General features: G+C 52.2%; 1 protein-coding gene across 2 annotated transcripts in view; it reads left to right on the top strand.

Annotated features, from left to right (window-relative positions):
* Positions 1 to 1,932: 1,932 nt before the first annotated feature.
* The window catches only part of EPB41L4B (erythrocyte membrane protein band 4.1 like 4B), a 149,334-nt gene continuing 139,071 nt past the window's right edge, over positions 1,933 to 12,195 (top strand). The window contains exon 1 of one of the 2 annotated variants that reach the window (XM_030920307.1): positions 1,933 to 2,778. In XM_030920307.1, coding sequence (XP_030776167.1) covers positions 2,476 to 2,778 — 303 coding nt within the window. In that variant the 5' untranslated portion in view covers positions 1,933 to 2,475. The remainder of the gene's footprint in view (positions 2,779 to 12,195) is intronic. The other variant, XM_030920308.1, reaches the window with a different exon arrangement.

Here is a 12,195-nt window from a genome sequence, read left to right as displayed (position 1 = left end):
CACCATGTGTGGCTAATTTTTTTTTTTTTTTTTTTTTTTAGAGACAGGGTTGCATTCCTTCTGGAATCTCAAAGGGTCAATTTGTTCCTTATCTTTTCTAGCTTCTTTCAGCTACCCAAATTCCTTGTCTCCTGGTACTGTTATGCTGACTTCTGCTGCCATTGTTGTGACACCTTCTCTGACTCTGACCCTCCTGCTTCCCTCTTATAAGGTCCCTCGTGATTACATTAATACAAGATAATCTCCCTACTTCAAACTTCTTAACTTAATTACAAAGTCTTTTTGGCCACATAAAGGGACATACTCACAGATTCTAGCAATTGGTCTGTGGACATCTTTGGGTGGCTATTAGTCAGTGTGCCACAGCACTCCTGGGCTATATAGTAGGAAATGGGCTATCCTTAGAAACCAGTAAGCAGAATTGGGCTACCTTTGAACATCAGCTTGTGGCTGTATTCTATTAAATACAGTCTGGGGTGGAGTGGAGGGAGAGGAGCAGATTGGGTATCTGAAGGCCGATTGTAGATGCCCTCTCAGAGAACACTGTCACATGGGAGACCTCCTTAGTATTATAAAAGGAACATTAGACAATGAGTGAGGATACTGGCTGCTGCCACTCAAGAGCGCTGAGACCTCGCACAAGGATTTTACTTCTCTTAAGACCCGAACTCCACCTATGTGACTGGGGGTACATAGAACACCTGGAAAGATTGGAGTGTGGACTAATGAAAATTCCATCCATAAAATCACCTAAGACAGCGCCTGATCCTTAATAAATTTCTGTTTTAGGGTGCCTCCTAAATGCACTCCTTCATGTTCGTCTGTCTTTTTTGCTGTGGTCACTGCCTTTTCCAGGCCTCTCAGACATCTTCACTTGCCTGCCTGGCAGCAGAGGTAATGGTTAGCAGCAACAGCTTTGGAGCTGGGTAAAAGAGCTGGTCTTAACCATGGAATCTGGAGTACATCTCTTAAGCTCTCTAAGCTTCCGTTTCCTCCTCTGTACAATGGGGATAAGAACGTCTACCTAACCAGGCTGTTGTAGGGATTAAGTGAGACGATGAATGGAAAGGGCTTAGCACGGTGTTTGGCACAAGATTAAGGGAACGATAAATAGTAGTGTTACTCTTCCCAAGAGGCCTGACCTCCTTTCAGCTTCATCTTCTTCCACATTCCTCATGTGGCAGCACTAGTCAACCCTCTTCAGTCGAAGCGGACCTTGAACTTGCATACTGGAGGGGCACTGCTTAGAAACAGTTCCTTCGCTCTCCGATATTCTCAGTGTGTCCTACACTATTCATTCTCGGGGCCTCAGATCTACTCTGCTTCTCAGTAATTTTCAACTTCACTAGCTTTCTCTGTTACTTATGCAGGCCTTTATCTCAATACTGGACCTCAGATCTTGAGGAAAGATGTTTTCCTGCGTAGCATATCGGAAAAATACTTCCTCTCCTCGCCGGGCCTCAACTTCCTTATGTGGAATGAGTCCACCGGACTGGAATGACTAAAAGAGTCCTTCCAGCTCTGAGATCTTAAATCGACAGAACTTAAGTAGCAAGGACCTTGTAGATTACCTTGTTGATTACCTAGTCCACCCCTCTGCTATTCCAGAAGAGGAAACAGTGCTATTTTTCCAAGGGGAAAAACTTAGTGCTATTCTGTCTGGGCTCCGGGGCAAGTCTTCCCAGAGGGCACGCAGCCTTGTTTTCCTATCGGTGCAAGAGGGTACTCGGCGCCTCCAGGGCTCTGGGAGCCGGAAACACGTGTGTGCTCACCTACGTGTACACACGTGAGCACACCTACAGCAGCAGGGGGCGCTCAGGCCGGCAGGGGGCAGCACAGACCCAGCTTGCAATTACCCGGCGCAGCCCCGAAGGAGGAGGGCGTGCTGCAGTCCCGGCGGCGGCGGCGGCGGCGGCGGCGGCGGCGGCTGGAGGTGCAGCCTCCCAGGTGGGAGGCGGGGGCTGCAGGCGCAGGAAAAGGCGCCTTGGGAGCGGGCGCTCGGCGGGGCCTCCTCTGGCCCCGGGCGCGGCGCGGCGAGTGGGAGCGAGCGCGCCAGGACCACGCAGGCGCCCTGCTCCGGCTGGCCCTCGGCCGGCGCGCTGCGCGGGAGCAGCCCGCAGCCCGCCCCCTGCGCCCCCCGCAGCCCCTGGGCCGCCCGCAGCCGCCCGTCGGGAGCAGCCCATCGGCAGCCCGCGCAGGCCGCCGGCCCGGGAGAGCGCGCGGCGGCGGCGGCGGGACGGCCCCGAGCGCGCCCTCCCGCCTGCGGCCACTCTCAGCCGGCGCTGGCCCGGCCGGCGCGCCCCGCAGGCGGCCGGAGCGCGGCCTCGGCCTCGGCCCGAGCTAGCCCCGGGCCGTAGCCCGCGAGAGGCGGCGCGGGCGGCCGAGGGCACTGACGGCGTCGCGGGGCGCTCCCGGGCGGCGGCGCAGCGGCAGCGGCGGCGCAGGGGGCGGAGGCAGGGGGCGCCCCCAGCCAGGATGCTGCGGTTCCTGCGCCGGACCTTTGGCCGCCGCTCCATGCAACGCTACGCGCGGGGCGCGGCGGGGCGCGGGGCCGCCGGGCTGGGGGACGAGCGCGACGGGGGGCTGCGGGGGGGCCCGGCCGCCGCCTCCTCCTCTGCGCTGCCCGCCGCGCCCGGGGGCAGCGTGTTCCCGGCGGGCGGCGGGCCCCTGCTCACCAGCGGCGCGGCCGTGCACATCTCCGCCGCCGGCGCCGCCAAGGCCACCCTCTACTGCCGCGTCTTCCTGCTCGACGGGACCGAAGTGAGCGTGGACCTGCCGGTGAGTGACGGGGCCGGTCTGGGGCACTGGCACCTCGCGCCCCTGGGAGCAGCTCCCCCTCCCCCATTGCTTGCCTCGGGGGCGCTTCCCTTGCACCTCTCTGGGGATCCCCTCCCCCATCCCCTTCTCCGAGCACTCCTCAACTCTGTTTCTTCTTGGGCTACCCAGTCCCGGTCTCTTCCGGGGCCCCACCTTTGGCCCGCGCCCCCTCCTTGGCACATTGCGCCGCGGCGTTGCGATTTTTCTGGCACCCACCCTCCTTGGGGCCTCGCCCCCTCCCCAGTACACACGGTCCCCAAGTCCCGAGACCCCGCCCCCCTGACGCGGGTGGCCGGCGCTCCCCTTCCGTCCCTAGCTTCCAGCAGGGGTCTTCCTGATACTGGGTTGTTGGGTGGAAGATGTCAAATCAATGTGAGGCCGTCCCTGGGTGTCCAGCTTGTCCCCCTTAAACTCGCCATCAGGCCTTGATGAGACAGCAGAGAGGAGATCCCCTCGCCTGCTACTCGGCAGGCGCCCCAAGTTTGGGAGGGGGTGTTTAGAAGACCATTTCTGCTCTCTGCTGATCTCCTCTGGGTACACCCCACTCCCATTCCGTGAGCCCCATCTGCCCCGCAGCCTCGCAGCGGGTAGGGTGACTTGGGAGCTAACTCTGGAGTCGGCTCTCTCGGACCTGTCCGCCTTGCACCGACAGAGCCCTTGCTGGGGCGCTGGGAGTCGACCCCGGGGTGCCCGCAGGGCCAGGCGCGCGTGACTTTCTCCCTCGGGCACCGTGCGTGGGGTCGGCGGAGCACCCCAGGGCGGCGGCACCTGGGCCTGCGTCCTGGGCACCCGCCCACAGGTGGTTGCACCCCCGCCCCGCGCCAGCTGAGAGCTAGGACGGCGCTGTCGTCCCCTGCAGGGCGTCCAGTTACCAGTGAGTCTTCCTGGCTGAAGGGGCCAGATCAGATCAAATCAAACCACACATTAACCGGACGCCCACTGTGCACCCGGCGCTGCGGCAGACGGTGCCTTCGGGAATTTCTGGGTGTGAGTGAGGACATAGCAGTAATTGAGCTTTAGATGAATGTTAGATCATCTCGAGGATGTCAAGGGAAGAAATCACATACCCGGACTTCCAAGGAAGGATATAGGCCTTCCTGGGTGCGAGAGATGTTTGGACTTCATGAGAGAACTAGGAACATGTGAAAAGGGTCTCAGATGAGAAAATCAGAGCCTGCCTGGCTTGGAGTTTAACGCTTCCCGGTGTAGGTTGAATTTCGAGACAGTTTCAATTTATGGCAATTTTATTTTTGTGGTTCTTTGTGCTCTCCATAAGATATCATTTTGCTATGAAAATACCCTTTTGGGGCCTTTTTATTGATGGAAAAGGAGCCAACAGTCGGGTGCTTAGAGCTGTTGCCTTTAAAATAGCATTAAAATGTTACTGCTCCCCAAGAATGAGGCTCTCCAGCCTTTATTCAGCTGAGAGAGGAGGCCTGAAGAGCCGGGGAGGAGGAGAGGGGAGCAGGCTGCCTCTGGAGTGGGCAGCTTGTGTTGGGAGAGGATGTGGCGTAGTTTGCATCTCGGATCTGGGAAAGGAATGCTATCCTTGGGAAGTTTGACAGTGCTCCTTGCCTGTGGTTTTCTCATCTGTTCCCTGGGGATGATTCGTTTATAAAATGTATTGCTTGTTAGCTCCTTGAGACAGGCTTAAATGGTGTGCATGGTGAATAGACCCAAACAGGTATACAAATGAACAGGTTGGGACAGGAAGGCTGACTGATTCCAGCCAGTGTAGCCCTCACTGGAGCCTGGTGGGGGAAGGGGATATTTGCATCCTAAAAGATTTCTTCACTTTATAAAAGGCTGCTTGACAAAAGAATTCCCCCGTCCCAGGTATTCCTAGGATGGCAAATTTCTTGATTCCTTTGTGATGTGACTTAGTGAAGCCCACATTTTATGTATGAGCACACACACACACACACGTATATGCCCCCTGTCCACAGGCAGATAAAAAGCAAATGCTGGCTTGTGTCACGTGAGCTCTCAGGGAGGAAAGATGAAGAAAAATCGCCAGTGGGCACAGCTCATCGATTTAAAGATTTATTAGATATTAGGACTGCATCACAGTCTCCTACGTTCATCTTCCCAGATCTGAGTGTGTGTTCCTGTAATTAATTCTGAGTTTACGAGGTTAATGCCAGGCGGCCAGCTCCCCAGTGCGTTTGTAGCATTTGCTGCTCCTCAGACCCACTTCACTGGGCTCACTCTTTATACTGTCCTTTTTGGCATTTGGCTCCACTTGTCATTATTCTCTTTTGTGTTCCTGGATTTTTATCGCTTCCTGGGCCCTGGTGTTGCCTTTCCGCTTGTCGCAAGATAGGATTTACCTTTGACCGCGATACCCCAAGCTGGCTTCTCAGGCACCCAGAGACGTTGCTGGGCTAACTGTGTCTCCTTTGTAATTAAAACCCTCAGGCAGCGTTAGCCTTGAGAATTCCTTTGCTCAACCTCCTAAAAGTTGGCTGTGTGCTGTCATAAACCTTTTTATTAGCCCTAGTTAGGACGCTTGTGTTCTGAAATTGTCCAGAACACAATAACACCCTCAGTGTGACTGTGCTGTGGCACCTCAGTCCAGTCCAGACCGCATTTATTGGGCGTCTCCAATGTGCCGAGCTCTGTGCTGCAGACACAAAGGTGAATGAGATGTGGCCTGGAGGCTCTTGGGAAACTCAGGTGAAAACATGTTTCTTTTATTCTGGGTGATGCTAAGTGATATGACAGGCACACCCAGACAGGGTGCTGTGGCTGGATGGGATGGGGGAATTGGAAGGACTTCCAGGAGACTTTGACACTTGAGATTATAGGGTCTCAGATCCAGTGTCCCTTGGCAAAGCCATGGGCCAATTGTTATATATAAAAAAGGGAAAAGCAGCTGCAATTGTTTCTTCTGATAGGGCTTGGAGCCCCCTTCTCTAGTGGTAGGTTGAGTCACGTAGCATCCCTGAGTGTTCTGTTTTTGTTTTTGTTTTTTGGATATGGGGTCTCATCCGGGCTGGAGTGCAGTAATGTGACCACAGCTCACTACAGTCTTGATCCCCTAGCCTCAAGCGATCCTCCCACCTCAGGCTCTCTAGTAGCTGGGACTACGGGTGTGCACCACTACACCCGGCTAATTAAAGAATTATTTTTATAGACATGGGGTCTCACTATATTGCCCAGACTAGTCTCAAATGTGTAGGCTCAAGCGATCCTCCTGCCTCGGCCCCTAACAGTGTTGGGATTACAGGCATGAGCCACTGTGCTTGGCCCCTGGGTGTTCTTAATCTTTGCTATAGATAGTCAGCAGCTTTTCAATCTTTGATAAAATAAAATGTGAATAAAAGAATCTTTTTTTTTTTTTTTTTTTTTTTTTTTTTTATTTTTTGAGACGGAGTCTCGCTCTGTCGCCCAGGCTGGAGTGCAGTGGCCAGATCTCAGCTCACTGCAAGCTCCGCCTCCCGGGTTCCCGCCATTCTCCTGCCTCAGCCTCCCGAGTAGCTGGGACTACAGGCGCCCGCCACCACGCCCGGCTAGTTTTTTTTGTATTTTTAGTAGAGACGGGGTTTCACCATGTTAGCCAGGATGGTCTCGATCTCCTGACCTCGTGATCCGCCCGTCTCGGCCTCCCAAAGTGCTGGGATTACAGGCTTGAGCCACCGCGCCCGGCCAAGAATCTTTTTAAAAAAACTATAACATGCAGTCTAAAGTGGACTTGCTGTACAAACCCAGCTTCCAGATGAGCCCTTGCTCTCCCTACCAACCAGAGTGCCAGCCTGAGCCAGTCCTCTTCAGAAACCCTGGCCCTGCCTTGGACAGCACCTCCCTCTCCTTAGCCCAGCCCAGCCCTACCCAACCCTCAGGTGTGGTCTGGTCAGAGCAGGGCAGGGCTCCCTCCCTCAGCCTGCCCTAGACGCTTTCCTTCTATTAATGCAGCTGAAGATCCCATTAGTGTGCTTGGCAGTGGCACCCACTGTTGACTCATATTAGCTCTCTGTTGACTAAATCCCTGGCATCGCTTTTGCTCGTGTGGCTGTTGCTCAGCCCTGCCTCCCGTTGCCCTGTGTGCTCAGTGTGGAAAGCTGTTAGGACGTGTGGCCGGCCAGTTAGCACTCCTGCCATGCTTTGGAGGGAACGGCCCATGGGCCATTGTTGCATTTGGTGGTGCAGTTCCCTTCCCTGCATCTGGAACTCAACATCGACTCATTGTGGTCCAGTGCAAACATGGGGGATTTCAGAATTTGAAGATCTACCTTTGCATATTACACCCTGCCTCTGCAGCTTTGGACAATTTCAGCTCTTTGAGCCGTTGACTTCCTAATCTTTCAAATGGGGATGTTGGGAGGATTCAGTGACGGGAAGGCCTTAAGGTGCAACAGTGCTGAAGGGTTGCTAGTAGGTTGGAATCTTAGAAACCTCTCCTTCCTCTACTTTGGACTCTGGAAAGATTTGAAGAAGTTTCCAGTAATAGACATTTAAAAAAAAATGCTGTGCCAGGCAGGCTAACCATTGCTTGGCTCTTCTTTAGTGGAAATTGGAAGTTGGATGTAGTATGAGAAATGCTTCTTAAAAGTTTCACTTTGGATGTGAGAAGTGATGTTTTTTCAGCAAAAACAGGATAATGCAGGTTTTTAGAATTTTAGGACTGAAACCTCTGATCTGACATAACATATGTGATACAACAAAGGTTATATGGCTTGTTTTGGAGTTGAAAGGGACCCTGGACAGCACCTCCCCGGCCCATTGGAGGAACTGGAAAACTGTGGTCTGTGGCTATAAAGTGACTTCCCTTTAGTCAGTCAGTGAAAGAGTTGGAACGGTCTGCTTTGGGAACCCTGATTGTCAGCGTCTGAAGGTGTCAAGCGTAGGGTCAGCGGTGGGAGGGAAGACTAACCCCACGTCCTAACACAGGATCATAGAAGGGGGTTGGGGTACGTTCCTGGCAGTTGGAAATAGAACCGATTTTCCCAAACAGTGGAAAAACTGGATCCCAGTGGAAAATGATCCCAACTTCAGTGTTCACAAAGTTCTTCTGGGATTTTTTTTCTTCCAATTAAAATTCCCAGAGCACACCCCCACAATTTCTTGATTCAGTATATCAGGAAGCTCAACTTTTAACAAGTTACTCCAGGTGATTCTGATGCAGGTGGTCTCTTCACAGCCAATGAAAAACCCTGGCTCTAGAACTGTGAGAACAGAGGCAGCTACACCATGCATTATAAACTGCTGTAGCAATGGGGCGAGGGGTGGTAGGGGGGTTGGCAGTCTTTGAGCTGGGGTTTGACCTGTACTTTAGGGAGCCCATTTTTGTCACAGTGGAGTGGAGGGCTAGAGGAGGGACTGGAGACCAGTCGTGCCATTGCAATTGTCAGGTAAGGGGTGGTGATGGCCTGGCTAGGAGAAGGGGGTGATGGTAGAGCAGCTCACTGGTGGAGTCAGGTGAGTGTATCAGGGAGGGTGAAGGTTTGAGATAGGGCTGTCTTCACTCTTCACTGGTTGGGAAGAATTAAGAGATCCGCAGGAGATCGGAGACCACAGCTCATTTCTACCCTTTCCCAAGGCTCTGGCTGCCATGGGCACCCTGGCTTATCCAAGGCCTCTGGGTGGCTTGCTTTTTCTGCTGCTGTAGGGTAGGTATTGGCTAAAGGTGGCATTCCAGTGCTTACTCCACTCATACCCCCTCAGACCTGGAATGAAGCCTTGGATAGCTAGTGGGTCATGAGTTTGTGTTATTTTTGGAAATGCCTCCTTTGTTTTAAAAGGAAGACTGAGGTGGGGGGTGAGAGAGGGGTAATGAACACCCTTCCCAAAGAGGGTGTCACAATACAAGCAAGAGCACTAACTGCCCTTCTACACTTGCTGGATTTGTCAGTGTTAATAAGGGGCGGGGATTGGCCTGCAGGGGAAAGGGGCTGCAGCCCAGCCTCTCCAGTGCCAGTAACATGACCCTACACTGGTACAGGGCTCTGAACAAATATTAACTTGCTAAGCACTTTCACGTGCATAATCTCATTGAATTTTGTTCCTAGTACACTGCAATGGATGAAGGCACAGGTCTGTTTCATTTTGAAATAGCAGAAGGTCGATGGGGGTGGGGCCTTCCCTTAAATTCTTGCGTGGGGACTTATAAAAAATCCAGCCTGGCAACCACAGAAATCCTCCGCCTACCATTTGTCCTCAAAACACGTGTTCCATCCTTGCCCACTGCTTGACTCCCTTTGGCCAGCTGGGGGTGGGCTCCTCCCCAGGCCTCTCTGCCCTGCCTGGAGCCTTCTCCTCCAGTGGGAACTGCGCTCCAGTTTCCACCTGTAGCCCGTGACTACTGCTTGTGGGCAGGGTCAGCTGCTGATTCATCTGGGTGTGTTTCCCAGGTTCGTGTGTGTGCTCTCCTTTCATTTCTCATTTACAATGCGTTCATCGAAGACCCATTTGAAAATACAGGAAGGTTGGAACAACAGCTACAGTTTCGTTAGATAAGCACTGTTAAAATTGGAGTGCCCTTTCATCTGTGCTTTCTTTCATATTTAGATATAAACATGTTTTTAAAATGATGAACTTATACGGGTTGATGGAAGTCTGTGTCCTCCCGACCTCAGCACAGTTGAATAAGGATGTTTGACCTGGAGCTTGTGTCTCTTTAGGGTGAGGCCCTCGGCCCTCCTCTCTACATTTCCTGGGACTCTTAGCTGGGGTGGGGAGCCCCCCAGTGCTGGTTAGCCATCTGCGCTGTGTGCTGCCTGTTGCCCCTGCCTTGGTAGCAAGCAAGCTGCCTGGCACTCTGACCCTCCTCACCACAATTACCTTCTCTTGCTGGAAGGTTAAAAGGTCTTGTTGATGTGACCTCAGAATCCCCTTGCATCTGAGAGTGCCTGCTATGGGGTGGTCTCGACTCCTGCCAGCCCAGGATGCCTATGACTCTGCTACCAGCCAGAACTGATCTGGCAGAGTGGGGCTGGAGCCTGGCAGCATCCCTGGTGTGTCCCCCACCAACCCTAATCCCTCTAATCTCACTCCTTCTGCAGCCTCCGTGGCCTCTCTCTAGAGCTGGATTAATTTTACTAGTCCCACTTGATTTTAATTTCTGGTTTATTTTAAATTGTTTTCCAAAATGTTTTTGTTTGCTCACAGTATGTTTTCTTCAGTCAGCAAAAGCTTACTGAGTACTTACACTGCAATAAGCATGAGGGAGGGTATTGGAGAGAGAATAGTGTTTCTTCAGCTCCCAGTCTTGAGGGGCAGACAGAGTAAACAGATGCCCATAAACCAACATGGGGTGGTGCCAGGGGTGAGCAACTGAACTGTGGGCTGGAGTTGGAGAAGGTTATTTATTTCTTTTTTTGGTAAAGTTGGGGGTCACGCTATATTGCCCAGACTGGCCTGGAACTCCTGGCCTCAGGAGATCCTCCCACCGCGGCCTCTCAAAGCTCTGGGATTACAGGTGTGAGCCACCACACCCAGGCAGTTGGAGAAGGTTTGATCCCCAGAGTGACAATGGACTTGTCCCAAAGGATGTGTAGGAGTTCAGCTGTATCTGGGTGGAGGGAACAGCAGGTGCAAATACATGGAAGATGGGGGGTCAGAAAAGCCCCCATCCCTGGGCTCCAGGTTACTTGGGGTAGGGGAGCCAGATGAGTTCTGGCTGTGTCACTGGATCTTAAAGGAGTGAGTGAGTGGGTACCCTTTGAAATGAAGATGATGTCGGGAGCCCATCTAGGTGATTATCTTGTTGAATCCTCACAAAAACTGTGGTGATGGTTACTGTTGTTATTCCTGATTTGTAGAGGAAAGAATCAGGGTTTAGCAGACAGGTTAAGAAACTTGCCCAAGGTCATGTAGCTAGTAAAGGCAGACTCTAGCTTGATTTGTGGTCTGGGAGGGTCTCTGACAGCACAGCTGGGTGAAGTGGGTGGGAGGGCTCTGAGCTTGCCCCAGAGGTTCCGATCTGGATGGAGACCCCTGAACCCCCAAAGGGTTTCCACCTTTGTAGGCCACTTGGGATCAGATTTTCTTCTTTAGTTTGACTCATTGAATGTCATTTCACTCGAGTGCATAATGGTTTGATGGCCGTAATTCAACACTCAGATCAGAAGTAGGTGATGTTTTTAAAAAGTGCTTAATAGAACTACATTAAAATTATCTCAAAGAAAAACATTTTCCTATTCCTATCCTGCTGCATAGCAACTGGTCGGTTTCACTTTGTTCCTTTCCATCTTGGTGCTTTTGTATACATGTTTATAAGCGTGGTGTATATCCTTTAAAACATTTTTTTCTTTTCTCCTCCCCATCCACATTTCTTGACAGGCTTCTCACCAGTTGGGTGCGTATTCTAGAATACTTAAATTCAACCCTCATTCTGTGCTGTGTGTGATGTGGTTTGAGTGAGTAATACCTGTCTCTGGGGGCTTGGAGGTTGATATGCAAAGCACCTGATCACTTACGCGTCAGGCAGCCCCGTCTCCAAGGCATGCAGAATTGGTGTTGCTTCCCTTCATCGCTGCCGCCTGGGAAGGTGCACGTTATCATCCCCTTTGCAGATGGTCTCGGAGAGCAGATGGCCTTGGGCCACTCTGCTAGTAAGTATGGGAGAGCCAGATTGAATTTAGGTTTCCTGACTCATTTTCCAGTGCTCTTCCCCTCAGCCCATGCTGTGCACACCCAGCCTTCCTGTGTTGAGTATGTGTTCTCTTAAAACTCCCTGGGAAGGTCAGAATTTCATGCAGTAAAATCCCGTCTTTTCTGAACCACTTTGCCTTTCAGCATCTCTGGCATTTGGATTCTGTCTACCATTTCTCAGCATTTTTTGCAGGTTCTTTTCCCCAAAGTCATAGCTGGCTGAGTGCCCAGCATTTCCGTTCTTCCTGAAGCTAAGAACCGGAAGATGATGTCCCAAGGGTCCTGTCCCGCCTGTGGGATCTTCCGGTGCTTCCTTGTCACCCAGCTCAGCCCCCCTGGGTGGAATGGTCTGCCCTGCGGCAGTGAGGATGCCAACTGCCTGGTTCAGCGGGTGCCTGCAGAGCTGGCATCCCTCCGCTCTGTGGTTTCTTTTCCATGCCTGTCTCATGAGCTGAGTGTTGTCTGCAGCCTAGCATTCGCTCAGGTGGGTTGAAGTCGGCCTGATCATGCGTCTCCTTTGCTCTACCTGCTCACTTGCTCAGCTGCACCTACCCTGAATTATGAATTTTTTGAAAATCATGGTATTAATATAAATAACATAAAATTTACTATTTTAACCGTGTTTAAGTGTATGCAGTTAAGTGGCATGATGTACATTCACACTGTTTTGCAACCTTCACCACCACCGGTCTCCAGACGTTTTTCTTCTTCCCAAACTGAAACTCGGTCCCCATTAAACCCTAACTCCTTATTTTCACTTCCCCCAACCCCTGGCAACCACCATTC

The sequence above is a fragment of the Rhinopithecus roxellana genome, chromosome 16, assembly GCF_007565055.1.
Source record: "Rhinopithecus roxellana isolate Shanxi Qingling chromosome 16, ASM756505v1, whole genome shotgun sequence".
NCBI classification, from domain to species: Eukaryota; Metazoa; Chordata; class Mammalia; order Primates; family Cercopithecidae; genus Rhinopithecus; species Rhinopithecus roxellana.
This window is presented reverse-complemented; position numbering and strand designations above follow the sequence as displayed.